The sequence below is a fragment of the Perognathus longimembris genome, chromosome 28 (assembly GCF_023159225.1).
Source record: "Perognathus longimembris pacificus isolate PPM17 chromosome 28, ASM2315922v1, whole genome shotgun sequence".
NCBI lineage: Eukaryota > Metazoa > Chordata > Mammalia > Rodentia > Heteromyidae > Perognathus > Perognathus longimembris.
Window position 1 is genome coordinate 73,060,892 of NC_063188.1, and position 17,236 is coordinate 73,078,127.

At 43.3% G+C, this 17,236-nt stretch overlaps 3 protein-coding genes across 4 annotated transcripts in view; 1 reads left to right on the forward strand and 2 right to left on the reverse strand.

Moving 5' to 3' along the window:
• Pfkfb1 (6-phosphofructo-2-kinase/fructose-2,6-biphosphatase 1) overlaps positions 1-10,729 on the reverse strand; it is a 63,423-nt gene extending 52,694 nt beyond the window's left edge. Inside the window, exon 1 of the mRNA XM_048336862.1 lies at positions 9,949-10,729. The gene's annotated coding sequence lies outside the window, so the exon portion shown is untranslated. The remainder of the gene's footprint in view (positions 1-9,948) is intronic.
• Apex2 (apurinic/apyrimidinic endodeoxyribonuclease 2) overlaps positions 1-17,236 on the forward strand; it is a 27,483-nt gene continuing 10,247 nt past the window's right edge. Inside the window, exons 1-6 of one of the 2 annotated variants that reach the window (XM_048336860.1) lie at positions 1-495; positions 1,936-2,019; positions 3,166-3,346; positions 3,876-4,022; positions 5,277-5,346; positions 12,239-13,161. In XM_048336860.1, the coding sequence (XP_048192817.1) occupies positions 267-495; positions 1,936-2,019; positions 3,166-3,346; positions 3,876-4,022; positions 5,277-5,346; positions 12,239-13,150 (1,623 nt within the window). In that variant the 5' untranslated portion in view covers positions 1-266 and the 3' untranslated portion in view covers positions 13,151-13,161. Of the gene's footprint in view, positions 496-1,935; positions 2,020-3,165; positions 3,347-3,875; positions 4,023-5,276; positions 5,347-12,238; positions 13,822-17,236 lie in introns of those variants that run through there. The other variant, XM_048336859.1, reaches the window with a different exon arrangement.
• The window catches only part of Alas2 (5'-aminolevulinate synthase 2), a 23,030-nt gene continuing 20,264 nt past the window's right edge, over positions 14,471-17,236 (reverse strand). Inside the window, exon 11 of the mRNA XM_048336858.1 lies at positions 14,471-14,754. Within this exon, the coding sequence (XP_048192815.1) occupies positions 14,591-14,754 (164 nt within the window). The 3' untranslated portion in view covers positions 14,471-14,590. The remainder of the gene's footprint in view (positions 14,755-17,236) is intronic.

Consider the following 17,236-nt stretch of genomic DNA (forward strand, 5'->3'; position numbering starts at 1 on the left):
GGCAAAATCCCATTTGTAAGTCAAGGGAAGCACAAAAGAGAAACTTTGAACAGAAGAGAAGCCCAGTCATACTCAGGACCCAGGGACAGAGTGAGGTGTGGAGAGAAGGAGCCCAGGCGGAAGACTTTGTTTGGCGGTTCTTTCTCTCCTTAGCGTCTACTCCGCCCCTTCAACTTCCGCCCGCTGCCAATGACAACAGAGGAATTCGAAGCCCCACCCAGTGAGTGTCAAGTCCTTCCGTGGCACGCGAGAGGACGCCTGCGCGAATGAGAGTGGAAGGCGGAGTCTGGCCAATTTTAGAGCGGTCTGCCACTCGTTTGAAACGTCCTGGATCACTTAGGATGTTGCGTTTAATAAGCTGGAATATCAATGGTATCCGAAGCCCCCAGCAAGGGGCGTTGTGCCAGGAACCAGGCAACGGTGCCATGACCACAAAACGTATTTTGGACAAGCTGGATGCCGATGTCGTCTGTCTCCAAGAGACCAAAGTGACCAGTGAGCACTTTATCTTTACCATGCTTTCTTTTTCCTTTTCTTGCTATCCTTGCCGCCCTGCTCCATCGCATTTCACTTTCCCATTTTCTTATACTGAAGCCTGCTCTAAGACCCACCTCAAAATCCCCATCAATTTTAGATGTCCAGCTGCAACCCCCAATTCTCCATCTCTTGCGTTCGACAGAACATTAATTGCCCCCCCTTAATCTCACGTCATTTGGATTCCACCTCATTCTTTTACCCCAATTCCGTCCCGTAATGCCTGCCTGCCCCCCTTGCCATTTCCTACCCCTAAGTCAGACTCCCTCAATTCTCGATCCTGCCTCCAGCTCAGGACCCACAATTCCCACCCCATCTTTGTCCCCACCTCTGACTCTCATTTAATCCATTCTGCATCCCTAATTTCCCTTATCTCCTTCATTTCTCTTCTTGAGCTCAGAGACCCTAGTTCTCAGTTCACTACCACTCCAAGCTTAGACTTCCTAATTTCCTCTCCCCTTCTTAAATCCTCGACTTTTTTCTCCCTTCATCTTCATTGCTGGTTCCCTAATTCCCTCTTACCTCCAACTCAGATTCCCCAATCATATATCCATCTCCATTTCCATCCCTAATACCCTCCCATCAGGCTCCAACGCTTAACTCTGAATTATCTTCCTTTCTCATTAATTCTCCACCTGCCACTCTGTAATCTGTCTCTGTAGGTTGTCTTCATTTTCTTGCCTTCTAATTTTTTTTGTTGTTCTACTAGCATTTGAACTCAAGACCTTGTGTTTGCTTGGCTTTTTTTTTTTTTTTTTTTTTTGCTTGAGAAGCACTCTCCTGGCCCTGCTTTTTGCAAGTTATTTTGTGGATGGATTCTCATTTACTTTTCTCCCCTGGCTGGCTTCAAACTGTGATCCTTTGGATCTTAGCCTTCTAAATAGCTAGCCACCTGAACCTGATTTCACCAATTTTTACTTTTATTAATTTTTAATATTTTTGCCAGTCTTGGGGCTTAAACTCTGGGCCTGGGCACTGTCCCTGAGCTTTTGTGTTCAAGGCTAATGCTCTTCCACTTGAGCTACAGCTCTCCTTGTGCCTTTTTTTAAAATATAGTTTTTAGTGGAGATAAGAGTCTCCTAGACTTTACTCTCCAGCTGGCTTTGAACCACGATCCTCAAATCTCAGTCTTCTGAGTAGGTAGGCTTACAGGCATGAGCCACTGAAGCCTGACTCACCTTCTAATTTTTATATCAACTCTCTCTCTCTCCCTCTCTCTCTCTCTCTCTCTCTCTCTCTCTCTCTCTCTCTCTCTGACCTTTTCACACTTTTAGCTTCTTTCATCATGAATACTTCATTTTCACTGTCAATTCTGGCTCTGATGTGAACTAATAATTAGCATACAATTGTAATCCCAGGTTCATAATTTTACTGCTGACTTTATGTTACATTTTTCTGTAGGGGATGTACTGACAGAGCCATTGGCTATCGTCGAGGGCTACAACTCCTATTTCAGCTTCAGCCGCAGCCGTAGTGGCTATTCTGGTAAATGAAGTTTCCTGGGGACTTTAAATTGGTATGAGTGATGAAAGCAAGTGATGCATTCTGCATTACAGTTCTCATAGTTGATGAGAAGGTTCTAGTCCAAAGAGCTAGAGCCTCACAACATTAAGTTATATCATTAAAGTATGTGAAGCATAATTTTTAATGTATAAAATTATGCATTAAGAAGAACAGTCTTGTAGTTAGTTGTATGAGCTCTGGAGCCAGATTGCCTGAGTTTAAATTATGGCTCACTTCTCAGCAGAGTGTCCTCCCCAAATTACTTTACCTTTGTGTCTCAGCTTTCTTAGCTAGATAGTAATGATAAGCCTACCTTCTTACCGAGCATTGTATGGAGTAAGGATATCAATCCAAGTCATAATAAAATAATAAGTAATACTGTAGGAGCACTTACCATGTATCCTTGTAAAATAATTACAACATACCTGTTAGTGTTCTGTGGACTTTTTAGATGAAGGAACTGAGACTTACAGGTGTGAGTTACGTTGCCTCACCTTTGAGACAGAGTCAGTTACAGCCCTTGAATTGAGAGAGTTGTCAATATAAAAAAAGTAGTAGCTTCTTTTTTCAATACAGCATGTTGAAATCAAGGCCTCATCCTCGCTAGGCAAGTGCTTTATCACATGAGCCAAATGTTTAGCTCTGATTATTTTAAAAATAAAGTCTTGCTTTCTGGCTGGGCTTGCCTGGAATGTGAGCCTCCTAGATACACTTCCCAAGGTAGCCAAATGACAGGTGCATGCCACCATGCCCAGCTGTTTTTCTGTAGAAATGGGAGTAGTTATGAACTTCTGGGGGACTTTTTTTGGCCCATAGGGGTGTGAAACTATGATTCTTTTGATCTTAGTGTCCTGACTTGCTGAGATTGACAGGTATGTGCCACTGCACTCAGCTCTTGATTTAGATGGAATCCTGCAAAGTTTTGCCCAGCTTGGCCTCAAACTGATATTCCCCATGTCTGCCTCCTGAGAAGCTAAGATTATAGGCATGAGCCATCACTGCCCAGCCACAAGCCAGATTTGTTTGAAGATGACTTACGTGGCTTTTTTGGGGATGATTAGAGTATGACAGTCTGTATAAAAGACTGTTGGCTGCCAATTCTGTTCAGAATATTTTCTCTGTCTCTAGGTGTCGCTACCTTCTGTAAGGACAATGCTGCCCCAGTGGCTGCTGAAGAAGGCCTCAGTGGTCTGTTTGCCACCCAGAATGGGAACGTAGGTTGCTATGGAAACACGGATGAGTTCACCCTGGAAGAGCTCCGGGCTTTGGATAATGAGGGCCGGGCCCTCCTTACACAGCATAAGATCTGGTAACATCCTCTATCCCCTAGTCACTGAGCATTGCTGGCTCTACAGTGTGAAGATTCTATATATGCATTTAGCTACAGAGAAGTTTCTCAAGCTGCTTTTCCTGAATGCTAGTCCTGGCTGGGCTGTTCAGTATATTCCCTCTGAGCCTGAGTTCCCATCTCTACTGTATGGCACTGAACTGGTGGTTTATTTCTTTTATTAACACAAGCTCTTCAAAAACAGCTAGTATGGGATTCATTTTCCCAAGTTTCACTGTCTTTCTGTGTCTGTCTGTCTGTCTGTCTGTCTCTGTCTCTCTGTCTCATCTTTATAAATGATATCATCAGCATCTGGTTTACCTAAATCTCTTCTTTCATGCCCTTCCTTGCCTCATCTTAGTCTCTAAGTCCTCTGCATGCCTGCTCAATTAAGACCTGCCCAATCCCTTCTCTTAGTATCCTGTGGACAACCATTAACTGGGAGCCACATGGTGTGGGTACAGGAGAGGTGGTTTGAAGCTGACTCCTTTGTGGTTTCTTTTCTCCCCAGCACATTGGAAGGGAAGGAGAAGACTCTGACAATAATCAATGTGTACTGCCCCCATGCCGACCCTGGGAAGCCTGAGCGTCTGACCTTTAAGCTGCGCTTCTATCGATTGCTGCAGATTCGAGCAGAAGCCCTTCTGGCAGCTGGCAGGTATGGGTAGCTAGGCTTTTTGAGCTTGTCCTGGGTACCTCATCTTGTGTCATGCTCCATTGGAAGGGATCAGTAATATTTGTCTTTCAATTCCTTCTCTGTGTAGTTGCAGACAATGTTAATGACCACCCGAACAGGCCATGCTCTCTAAGAGCTGTGAGGACAAGATAAAATGACACAAACATGGGTTTTGTTCTCTTGTCCTCTTCTGCTTTGGCTTGTCCTCTTACTCATTGCAAGTCCCAAGGTTATCTGTGCCTCTGTTTTCTCTTTTGTTGAATGTGCATATCTATATCACAGAGGAGAGGAGTGTGTGTGTGTGTGTGTGTGTGTGTGTGTGTGTGTGTGTGTGTATGCATGCTCACAAACACATGCTATTCCTGGGGCTTGACAGAACTTGGGTGTTGCCCCTGAACTTTTTGCTCAAAGCTAGCGCTCTACCACTTGAGCCACAGCTCCACTTTCAAATTTTTGCTGGTTAATTGGAAATAAGAGTGTCACAGACTTTCCTGCCCTGGCTGACTTCAAACTGCGATCCTCATATCTCAGCTTCCTGAGTAGCTTGCATTACAAGTGTGAGCCTCTGACCCCTGGCATCACACAGAAGAATTTTAAGGATGAAATGAAATGAGGATAAAAGTGCATACAGCCAAATGAGTCTTATCGCAGTAGAGGACCGAAAAGTGAGGATAAGTGAGAATAGTCAAGAAATCCTTCCTAGGGCTGGGGATATAGCCTAGTGGCAAGAGTGCTTGCCTCGTATACATGAGGCCCTGGGTTCGATTCCCCAGCACCACATATACAGAAAATGGCCAGAAGTGGCGCTGTGGCTCAAGTGGCAAAGTACTAGCCTTGAGCAAGAAGAAGCCAGGGACAGTGCTCAGGCCCTGAGTCCAAGGCCCAAGACTGGCAAAAAAAAAAAAAAGAAAAAAAAAGAAATCCTTCCTAAAAGAAGTGGTATGTGAGTTCAGCTATGATAAATAGCAATATGTAGAGATACATGGAGCAGTCATGTCAAACAGGGAACGACAGTACCTTTGGAGCTTAGAATTTGATAGGTCACTAGTAAAAGACCTCTGGGTTGTGGTAAAATGGGAGCGTGGGAGAGGAAGGCTACTATGAGTAGCTGGTGGCTGAAGCCTCTTTGTGAGAAATGGTATATTGGATTCCTTCAGCCTGGGAAAGTATATGAGCCAGTACTACTGACTGCTTCTTTTCTTGAATGCTCAGTTAACAACTCCACATTTTTTCCAGCCATGTCATCATTCTGGGGGACCTGAATACAGCTCATCGCCCCATTGACCACTGTGATGCAGCCAATCTGGTAAGAATCCCTCTAGGTCTCAGGTCCCACTCCTGACTTTGGGTCTTTTCATCTGCATAGCCAATGCTGGGGTTTTGACCTCCAAGACTAGCCAGCTTCCTTTATGGAAAAGCAGAGGTTAGTTTGTAACACTATTTTTTCTTTCCTTGAATGACACATAATATTGGAACTGTGGCTCAAAAGTTGGGTGCCAGCCTAACAAGCATGAGGCCCCGAGTTCAAACCACCTCTGTACCACTGAAAAGATAAAGGTGAAAAGAAATAATTGTGTTGGAGTGCTTGTGGCTCACACCTGTAATCCTAGCTACTCAGGAGGCTGAGATCTAAGGATTGCAGTTAAAAGTCAGCCAGGGCAGGAAAGTCTGTGAGACTTATCTCCAGTAAAACAGCAAAAAGCCAAAGTGGAGCTATGGCTCAAAGGGTAGAGCATTAGCCTTGATTAAAGAAGCTCAGGGACAGTGCCATAACCTGAGTTCAAGTCCCAGCATCAGAACACAAGTGTGCTTGCGCACGTGCGCACGCACATGCACACAGACAGACAGACAGAAATAATTACACATATTTATAGAGCATCATGTGGTCTTTTGATACTTATCTATGATGTGTAATGATGAAATTGTGATAATTAGCATATCTATCTCCTCATTATTTTTCTGTGCAAGAAGCATTCAAAATCCTTTTGGGTACTTGTTCTGAAATATACAATAAATTATTGCTAACTATAGTCATCCTATTATGCTATAGAACACCAAACTTTAGCCTTCCATCAAACAGAACTTTATACTCATCATCCAGTCTATCTCTGTGCCTTTACCTCTAACCTTCCAAGCCTCTAGCAACTACTGTTCTAGTCTACTTCTGTAAGGTCACCTTTTGTGTATGAGTGAAATACAATATTTGTCTTTCTTACTTATTTTTCTCATGTAATATGATATATTCTAGTTCTGAGTATTCTGTTGAAGATGATAATGATTTCATTCCTCCTTGGGGCTGATAGTATTCCAATTGGGTATGTGCCATATTTTTTTTACTCATCTATCAGTGGATGTCTAGATTGATCCCTTATCTTGGCCATTGTGAATAATGTTGCAGTGGCCAGTCACCATTGGCATACAAATATAATCCTAGCTATTCAGGATGCTGAGACTTAGACGATCGCAGTTTGAAGCCAGCTGAGGCAGAAAAGTCTGTAAGACTCCCATCTCTAATTAATCAGCAAAATACTGAACTGGAGGCATGAGTCAAGTGGTAGAGCTCCAGCTATGAACAAGAAACCTAAATCCAAGGCCTTGAGGCCAAGCCTTGATAATTGCACAAAATATTAGTAATAATAAAGCTACAATGAGCATGGGAATATAGATTTTTGACATACTGTTAATTTTCTTTGGATACATTCCTAGAAGTAAGATTAATCTTATAATAGTTCTGTCTTAAACTTTTTGAGGAAACCATACTGTTTCCCAAGACGATTATACTAGTTTACGTTCCCACTAACAGTATATGAAAGTTCCTTTTTCTCTGTATCCTCACTAGCATTTGTTAATTCTTGTCTTTGGTATTAGTCATTCTTATTGGTGTGAGACATCTCATTATATATTTCCCTGATAACTTATGAAGTTGGATTCTTTAAGTATATAAATTGGCCACTCATATATCTTCTTTTGTTTTTTTTTGTTTTTTTTGTTTTTTGTTTTTTTTTGGCCAGTCCTGGGCCTTGGACTCAGGGCCTGAGCACTGTCCCTGGCTTCCTTTTGCTCAAGGCTAGCGCTCTGCCACTTGAGCCACAGCGCCACTTCTGGTCGTTTTCTGTATATGTGGTGCTGGGGAATCGAACCCAGGGCCTCATATATACAAGGCAAGCTCTCTTGCCACTAGGCCATATCCCTAGCCCCTCATATATCTTCTTTTGAGAAGTATCTATTTAGGTCAGTTATTTGCCCTTTTGGGTCTTGAACTCAGGGCTTGGGCACTTCATTTTTCTTTTTGGCTCAAGACTGACCATATGCCACTGGAGCCACAGCTCCATTTCTAGAATTTTGGTGGTTAATTGGAGGTAAGAATCTCACGTATTTTCCTGCCACAGCTAGCTTTAAACTATGATCTTTAAAGCTCAGCCTCATGAGTAGCTAGGATTATAGGTATGAGCCACCAGAACAGGACATTTGCCCAGTTTTTTGAATCAGAATTTTTTGTTCTTTGAATTTCTTATATATTCTGTGTGTTAATCCCTTTTTAGACGACTAGTTCATAGCTATTTTCTCCCATTCTGTAGGTTGTTCACTCTTGATTATTTTCTTTGCTTTGTGTAAGCCTTTTCATTTGCTAAAACCCCATTTCAATACTGCTGTAAACATACTAGGAACTGATGCTTCATTCAGTAGATAGTACTGACCCTGCTTGCTCTTGGCCTGGCCCTAAGCCATTTGCTTAGGAATTCAGTTATAAGTCAGATACAGCTCAGTTTGTTGGTGGTCAGTAAACACACAGGCAGCCAATTGTCAAGTGCTGTTTTTAGACCTGAGGCAGAAATGGCAACCCTGGTGGAGTCCAGAGATGATATTGCTAGGCAAGTAGGATCATCAGTGCAGCAGATGAAAATGGCTAAATCTTAAAAGGTGAGTATAACAGAGTTTAAAGGGTAGAAGAAGCAAAACATTCCAGCATGGGCAAAGGTTTTAAGTTGAGGAATTGTTTGGTATAATCTGGGGAACTTCAAAGTGCTTTTTCTATTTTACTTTGCCAGTCGTGGGGCTTGAACTTAGGGCCTGAGCACTGTCTCTGGCTTCCTTTTGCTCAAGGCTAGCACTCTACCACTTGAGCCACAGCACCACTTCTGGCATTTTCTGTCTATGTGGTGCTGAGGAATTGAACCCAGGTCTTCAGGTATGCTGGGCACGCACTCTACTGCTAAGCCACATTCCCAACCCCTATTTTTTTTAAATGCCAGTCCTAGGGCTTGAACTCAGGGCTGGCTCTTAGCCTTTTTTGTTCAAAGCTAAAGCTCTACTGTTTGAGCCACAGCTCTACTGCCTGCTTTTTGTTGGTTAATTAGAGATAAGAGTCTCATGGACTTTCCTGCTCCTCTGGCTTTGAACCACAATCCTCAGATCTCAGCCTCCTGAGTACCCAGAATTACAGGCATGAGCCACCTGGTTCTAGAAAAGTCTTATCTTTTTTGAGTGTCATGGGAAAAGATACAAGTGGCGGGAGGTGGGGCTGGAGAGTCTTGTTGAGGACCAGATTTTAGGATCTCAAACCCCACACCTGTGATTATTATCCTAGTATATTATTTCCTACTCATGAACCCTTAGTACTACTCTCTATCTCTGTGGTGCAGAGAAAATAATAGCCAGCATTGAAGATACTTTCTGGTCTCCCTTTCCATTCTTAGTTCTTAGTATTTTTATATACCCTGTCTACTGTGTACTATTGTCTCTTCTGCCTGTTGCAAAAGCTGTTATTCTAGCTTTGCTTACTGTGTGCCCCAAATTGATGGTCATCTCCTCCCTTCTGCCCTTTTTACCTTATATGAATCTATCATTTGTAACTCCCTTCAGTCCAATGGTTCCTAACTTCCTATTAGAAAAGAAATATCCAAACCTTAGCACTATTCCAGAATAATGGAATCAGAATCTCTTGGTTGTGGTCCTAGGGTCATTCTATGTTTTGAAAGTTCTAGGATATGGGGCTGGGGATATGGCCTAGTGGCAAGAGCGCTTGCCTCGTATACATGAAACCCTGAGTTCGATTCCCCAGCACCACATATACAGAAAATGGCCAGAAGTGGCACTGCGGCTCAAGTGGCAGAGTGCTAGCCTTGAGAAAAAAGAAGCCAGGGACAGTGCTCGGGCCCTGAGTCCAGGACTGGCAAAAAAAAAAAAAAAAGTTCTAGGATAACTTTATTTTACACACGGAATTGTGAACCACTACCCTAAAATATATAATACACTTCTTATCTTGGCCTGTTTTGGGAGATTTTGTGTTGGACGAACAGACTGTCCATTTTTTCTTTGTTTTCAAACCACAGCAGTCACGACCAGAAGACTTCTGTAACCTTTAAATATACCATTAGTTCAGGCTGGGAATATGGCCTAGTGGCAAGAGTGCTTGCCTCATATACATGAAGACCTGGGTTTGATTCCCCAGTACCACATATATAGAAAACGGCCAGAAATGGCGCTATGGCTCAAGTGGCAGAGTGCTAGCTAGCTTTGAACAAAAAGAAGCCAGGGACAGTGCTCAGGCCCTGAGTCCAGGCTCCAGGACTGGCCCACCAAAAACCCCCCAAAACCATTAGTTTTTTAGCTGCGGATTTCAGGTGGCTATCCTCTAATCCAGTTCACTTCTACACTATCTAGAGATAGAATAAAGACCCCCACGTATTGATAGCGAGTCCCCCAAACTATCTCCTTCTGATGTAGTCATCAGTCTGACTCTCAAACATCTGATCAAACTGTTGTAAATTGAGGTTCCTTCCAACCTCTCTTTAGGTTCAATTAATTTGCTAGAACAAAGCAAAGCAAAGCAATCAGTGTGCTAGAGCTCAGGAAAGCACTATACTTACATGTACAGATTAGCTGTAAAGGATATTTTAAAGGATACAACAAATAAACTGTTAGATGAAGAGGCATATGGAGCAGAACTGGAAGGGTCTCCCGTGCAAAGCTGCTGTTCCTGTGGAGTTGGGATGTGCTACCTTCCCGGTCTTCGGATGAATCCTTGTTCACATTCCTTCAAGGCTCCACATGTTCAACTGTCCAGAAGCTCTGTGAACTCTGTCCTTTTGGTATTTATGAAGATTTGGTTGCATAGGCACAATTGCTGAAATATTGTGTGGGGAAACCCAGCAAAGCCTGTCTGTTCAGATTTTTCAGCATTCCTTCCTCAGAGGGGCAAGACTCCTCTGGAATGAGGGTCTTATGACCTAGTATTAGACAAGGCTAGGTCAGAACATTTCTTAATAGCTAGCTAAAGGCAAAGAAAGTTATGCTTTTGTGACCTGCCTTAGGGAAAGAAAAATACCTGTTTTTTCATTGCTTGCCTTGAGGGAGTTATGAGACAGGATCTGTAAATGAAAACCAACAAAAAATGCATGCCATACTATGAAATGGATGATAAATGCTGATACAGTCTAACTCATCCACTAGACTTTGCTTAGAAAACAGGTCATAGGAAGATTTTTTGATTAGTTTGCAGCAAAGTCACGTAAATACTTCTAGCTGTCAATTTAGAAAATGAACAGAATTGAGATAATGAGAGAAATGGTTGTAATGTGAGGAATGGGGTAAAGCCCGCAAAGTACAAGGCTTTTGTCTCCCTCTGTCACAGTCTTCCTTAGTAATTCATTCTGTTGTTTTTGTTTGTGTGTGTTCTGGTCCTGGGGCTTGGACTTAGGGCCTGGGCTCTGTCCTTGACCTTTTTACTCAAAGCTAGTGCTCTACCATTTGAGCCTCAGATCTACTTCCAGAATTTTTGGTAGTTTATTGGAAATAAGAGTTGCTCAGACTTATCTACCTGGGCTGGCTTTAAACATGATCCTCAACTCTTAGCCTCCTGAGTACCTAGGATTACAGAGGTGAGCCCACCAGTAACTGGGCGCAGGTTTTGTTTTGTTTTGCCAGTCCTGGGGCTCCTTTTTGCTCAAGGCTAGCACCTACCACTTGAGTGCCACACAACTTCCCGCCTTTTCTGTTTATTGTGGTACTGAGGAATCAAACCCAGGGCTTCATGCATGCTAGGCAAACACTCTACCACTAGGCACATTCTTAGCCCCTAGTAGTCGTTTTTTTTAAGCTTCCTGTAATCGTATTACATACCGTTATGCTTTGTTCAGAGGTATCCTAGATGTGTCCAATGCACTTCCATTTTTTCTTCCAGATAAAAAGAGAACTAGTAGCAACAATCTTTTCAAAATAGAAGAATGTATGCTTCCTATCATACCAGCTGGCTTAGTCTTCCTTTCTCTCTCTAAATGGTACCATCATCTACTTGGTTACTCTAACCTAGCCTGGGAATTTTTCCCTTATTGCCCATTTTTAGCCCCATTTCCACATTCAGTTGGTCAGCTATCAACTTTCTGTCTCCTTTGATGGGCACCCTATTCCAAGTGACTATCATCTCTTATTTGCATGGACTACAGTAGCCATATCTTACTGATTTCTTTGGTTTTTTTTTTTTTTGAATAATTGCATCGTCCCTCCACAGGTCATCACAGTGGCTTTTACCACAGTTGGGAGCCAATTTTCCATAAGCTACTCCACTTAGCTTTCACATTTTACTTCCAGGTCATTTCTCTATAGGAAGCACTCTTTGTCCTAGACTAAATCTCCTTTGCCAGTAGTATCATGCCTGGCATAAAACAGTTTTCTGTTAAAGTGTTGTTGCATTGAATGAATGGGTGGACTGAATACTTGGATGAATGGAGATGAAGCCATTTCAGAGCCAAAGAAAGTATTCAGGTGGATCCCTACAGCCTTATTTAAGCTAAGGAGAGATGATCATATGTTGACACATACAAGATAAGCCAAATGGTGCTAGAGAATTTAAAGGAAAGGTCAACTTTTCTTCCTAACTCTTAATCCCTGCTTTCTTCATGACAACTACTTTCCCTGTTTCCCATTATTTTGAAAAATTTTAGAAATTGATTTGATTATGCAAAGTACAGAATTTTAGATTTAGTATTTATGGGCCAATGCCAGGTAAGTGCATTGTGATATAGAATGGGGTAGGGAAAAAGCAAGAACTTTTTGATAAGTAAGGTTAGAATTTGAATAGCCTTGAGCCTTGGGACAACTAGATTTTTTTTTTATTTATAAAATGAAAGTCTTTTAAGTTTCTTCTTGTTTCAGGCATCTAGTTCTGGCATTCTCTTTATCCTCTTTCCCCTTCCCAGGAGTGCTTTGAAGAAGATCCAGGGCGCAAGTGGATGGATGGCTTGCTCAGTAACCAAGAGTGCCAGGCTGGGTCCCAAGTAGGGCCGCCCTTCATTGATAGCTTCCGCTATTTCCAACCAAAGCAGGAAAAGGCCTTCACCTGCTGGTCAGTGATCAGTGGAGCCCGCCATCTCAATTATGGCACCCGAATTGACTATGTGCTAGGAGACAGAACTCTGGTCATTGATACCTTCCAGACCTCCTTCCTGCTTCCTAAGGTGATGGGCTCTGACCACTGTCCTGTTGGTGCTGTCTTGAATGTGTCCTCTATTCCTGCAAAACAGTGTCCGCCTCTATGCACTCGCTTCCTCCCAGAGTTTGCAGGCACCCAGCTCAAGATTCTCCGCTTCCTAGTTCCTCTTGAGCAAGAACCTGTGCTAGAGCAATCGGTAATTCACTTTAGCAATCAAAGCCAGGTGCAGAAACGACAGAAAAAAGCCCTTGTGCGCACAACCAGGCCTCGGCCAGATCAGGCTGGTTCCAGAAGAAACCAGAAAGACTTAATGAGCTACTTCCAGCCTTCCTCGAGCCATTCCCAAACATCTTCCAATTTGAAGCTACCTCACTTGCCTGCCGTGGCTCCCCCTGTGATCCAAAAGACTCCTGAGGAGGAGGTGATGGCCAAAATGGTAGAAGAACAGGCCAAAGCTAAAGATGAGAAGGAGGGACAGACCTTGTTCTGGAAGTCTGTGCTTGGAGGACCTTCTCCTGTGCCCCTCTGTGGAGGCCACAAGGAGCCATGTGTGATGCGTACTGTAAAGAAGTCAGGACCAAACCTGGGCCGCCACTTTTACATGTGTGCCAGGCCCCAGGGTCCTCCCAGTGACCCATCATCCCGCTGCAACTTCTTCCTCTGGAGAAAACCCAGCTGAAACAACCAAGGGTAAGGGATATCTGGTATGGTCACCATTGTACATGGTCTAGTGCTGGCTCCCTTTCCTTCCTCCTAAGCTACCCCTTAGGGTTACCTTCATTCTATCTCTTCCTCCTTCTCCTTTTTCTCTTCTTCCTTTTCCTTTCCTTATTTTCTTCTTCCCCCAAAACATCCCTCCCCCACTCCTCTCCTTCCCATGCCAAGGCCTTTTTCCCCCTCTTCGTACCTCTTGTTGGTGAGCTTCTTATACATCAATACCGTGACCTAGTCTTCCACCCACTCCCCACCTTCTTAAGAGCAATATGTGGAAAGCATTCAGGAAGTTGTGAATTTTTTTAAACCCCTTCTTTTCTGGGAAATGTATTTGTTCACGAATAAAGTTTGTCTTTGTTTTAGTATACCACATTGAGTGGGTATTTTGGATGGTCTTCATAAAGTTGGGTCAGAGAAGTTGTCTCAGAATGGGGTTTGCTTGTAGAACTCCATAATTCCCAGGGAGAGAGGAGGAAAGAGGAGCAGTGCTCATTACCATAAAAGATTCTATTGAGTTGTAGGTTCTATTGAGTTCTCTGCAGTGCTGAGGTAGGATCAGCAAAGGAAGTGGGTGTGGTGTGGGTGAGATGTGTAGCCTTAAGCTTCCCAACTGCCCCTCAGCTTCCACAAAGGAGTTACAGATGCCCCTCAGCTTCCACAAAGGAGTTACAGAATGGACAGAAAGGGTGCCTCAGCAAAGCCTGGAATACCACAAAACTCAGGAAAGATTGCCTCCTTAGCCAGTAGTATCATGAGTTTCTTACTGGGAGCATGGTCTTTAATTATATGCTATAGCCAACCTTTTTTTACCTTGGGAAATGGGGCTGATAAGTCTTATAAGATGCTAAGGGAGGGAAAGATGATAATACATTAGGATTACCTGTGAAGAAGCCAGGAAGAGATGAACACATCTAGTCCCCTTTCTAGAAAATTCCTTCTCTGTGGTGGAGGGGGAGGGCATTACTCCTTAACTAAAAATAGACAACTGGAAATAGTTGGTCCTTAGGAATTACTTGATCTGGGTTTTGAGGCTACCTGGGGCCTAGGCTTCTAGGTCTGTCATGGGAAAAGCCATTTCAAATCTTCCAAGTATTTGTTCTTTGTGTAAGCCACAGTACAGTTGTGAATTTCTTTCCTTCTTCTTGCTCTGAGTTTTTCTGTCAGTGAAATGGGAGAGTCAGCTCACCCAGATTCACTTGTAGTTTCCTCATGGATATGGTACTTGTCAGAAGGAGTCGGTATAGTGCAATTGTTAGTTCTCTGTTGAACAAAAGTTTACAAAGGCTGCAGTTTGCTCTTTATTTTTAGATTCATATCAGCTAGAGGCACACAACAGAGCAGAGGAGAGAGGAGGCCAGCCTCAAGGGAAGTGCAGGTGGGGTAGCCATTGAAGGCAGCTAGCATCTCAGGCATAGGTGGTGAGATATTGGGGTCCCATGTTCCCAAAGTAGGAGCGCTCCCACTCACTCATAAGCTCAAAGTGCACTGGACGGCGGCAGAAATTGCAGGCAGCAACAGAAACATCTTGGAGAGGCAGTCCCACTTCAGTCCAGGCTAACAGCAGCTTCTCTGAAGGTAGAAGAGAGAAGAGGGAAAATGTCTAGACTTGGTCTTCGAAATCCCTATGTCACAGTATACAAATATAGATAGGCCAAAATATTGTTCCTCTTAATCCTCTGAGGGTCAACAGTAGCTTTGTTTGATCCAGTGTGAGGTGTGGCCATTTTTTTTATAAGTACTGAGATGTATAAAAGATTGAGAAGAAGCCAGCACCTGGCACCTGTGACTCATACCTATAACACTCAGGAAGCTGAGATCTGAGAATCATGGTTCAAAACCAGCCCAGTCAGGAAAGTCTGTGAGATTCATCTTCAGTTAACTACCAAAAAGAGAGCTGGAAATAGAGCTATGGCTCAAATGGTAGAGTGCTGGCGTTGAGAAACAAAGCTTAGGAACAGTGCCCAAGCCTTGGTTTCATGCCCCAGAACTAGCAAAAAAAAAGTTTGAGAAGAGATCCTATGACAAAATTTTTGAAGTCATACTGGCTCTACCACTCCCTAAGTACAAGAACTGTGTGGGATCTGATGATGAAGCCTGATGGACAAGCCTGATGAAGATGATACTATCACACTAGCATCAGTGTTGTATCTAGGACAGACTCTGGGGAGATTTGTTCCTGAGGAGTGTGGGAACCTATGGAGGACTGTAGGAAATGCATCAGGTTATTTGACAGGCCTCTAACCTTATAATCTTTTTTTTCCAGTCCTGGTGCTTGAACTCAGGGCCTGAGCACTGTCCCTGGCTCCTTTTTGCTCAAGGCTAGTCCTCTATGTCTTGAACCATATCACCACTTCCAGCTTTTTCTGTCTGTATGGTGCTAAGGAATTGAACCCAGGGCTTCATGTACATGAGGCAAGCACTCTACCACTAGGCCACATTCCCAGCCCCCTCATATTTTTTATGCGCATATCTTTGATGACCTTGTGTAGTCTCATGGCTTTAAGCACTGTCTATGCTGATGATTCTGATATTTTCATTTCCAGCCCAGAACTGTCCGGATTTCTAGATCTGTATATCCAGTTTCACTTGTCCATCTCCACTCAGATGTTTTGTAGTCATCTCTAACTTAACATGGACACCACTGAACTAACTACTCATGTCCCTTCTCTCTACTAAATGTTCTCAGTCCAAAACTTCCAGAGCCAGCCTTCAAAACACTGACCCTCACAATCTGACCCCTTGTCATCACCTCTATTGCTATCATCAAGTATAAGTCACCACCTCACCTGGAATGTTACAGTGGTTGCCTATTGGCTTGCACTCTTTTTTCCCTTTCAGGATAGTCTCAACACAGAAGCTGAAGTGATTCTGTGAAAACTTGTATCAGATATGCCATTCTTAGATCATTCCTAAGGATCTTCCAGTATAAACCCAAGTCCTTTTGGTGACCTACAATATCCCACACAAACTGGTTCCCCATTGCATTTTATTGCATGCCTAATTTTTCGTCTACTTGTTTAGACCACTCCACACTCATCATATTATTCCCTAAATATAGAAGAAATATTCTTGTGTTAGAGTCTTCCCTGCCTCTGGCTATTCTCCCTGCCTGAGATGCCCTTCTCTGCCCATCGAACTCCACCTCCTTCAAAGCTTTGCAAAAGTGTCCTCTCAGTGGTCTAACCTTGATACTCTAACACTACAGACCAGCTCCAAACTAACCGCTCCCCTCAGCCCTTATCATCCCCCTTTTCTGATTTTTTTCTCACGGCTCTTAGAACAAACATGGTATTTAATTTGCTTATTATTGTTTGTGCCAGTCCTGGGGCTTGAATTCAGGGCCTCAGTGCTGTCCTTGAGTGTTTTTTTGCTCAATGCTAGAGCTCTACCACTTGAGCCTCAGCTCCATTTCCAGCTTTTTGGTGGTTATTTGGAGATAAGACTCTTGCAGACTTTCCTTTCTGGGATGGCTTTGAACTGTAATCTGCAGATCTCAGCCACCTGAGTAGCTGAGTAGTGACCCACTGGTGCATGGCTAATTTGCTTATTTAAAAATATTTTTACTATCTCTCTGTAGAAGAATGTAAGTTTTGAAAGGGTAGGAGTTTTGTCTCATTTGGATGCTGTCTCTTAGCTTTGTCAAATGCTGGTACCCTAGTACTTTAGCCACAGCTTCACATCTGGCTTTTTGATGGTTAATTGGAAATAAGAGTCTGAGGATCGAGGTTTGAAGCCAACCCACGCAGGAAAGTCCATGAAACTCATCTTCAGTAACCAGCAAAAAGCTGGACATAGAGCTGTAGCTCAAGTGTTGGAGCACTATCCTTGAGCACAAAAGCTCAGGGACAGAGCCCAGCAGGCCCTGAGTTTAAGCCCTAGGTCTGGTACCAAAACAATGAACTTTACCAAAACTTATGAACTTTCCTGCTTGGGCTGGCTTCAAACTGCAATCCTCCTATCTCAGCCTCCTGAGTAGCTAGGATTACAGGTGTGAGCCAACAGGCCCAGCTGTAACAATACATTTTTATGCATCAATTTCCACATACACAAC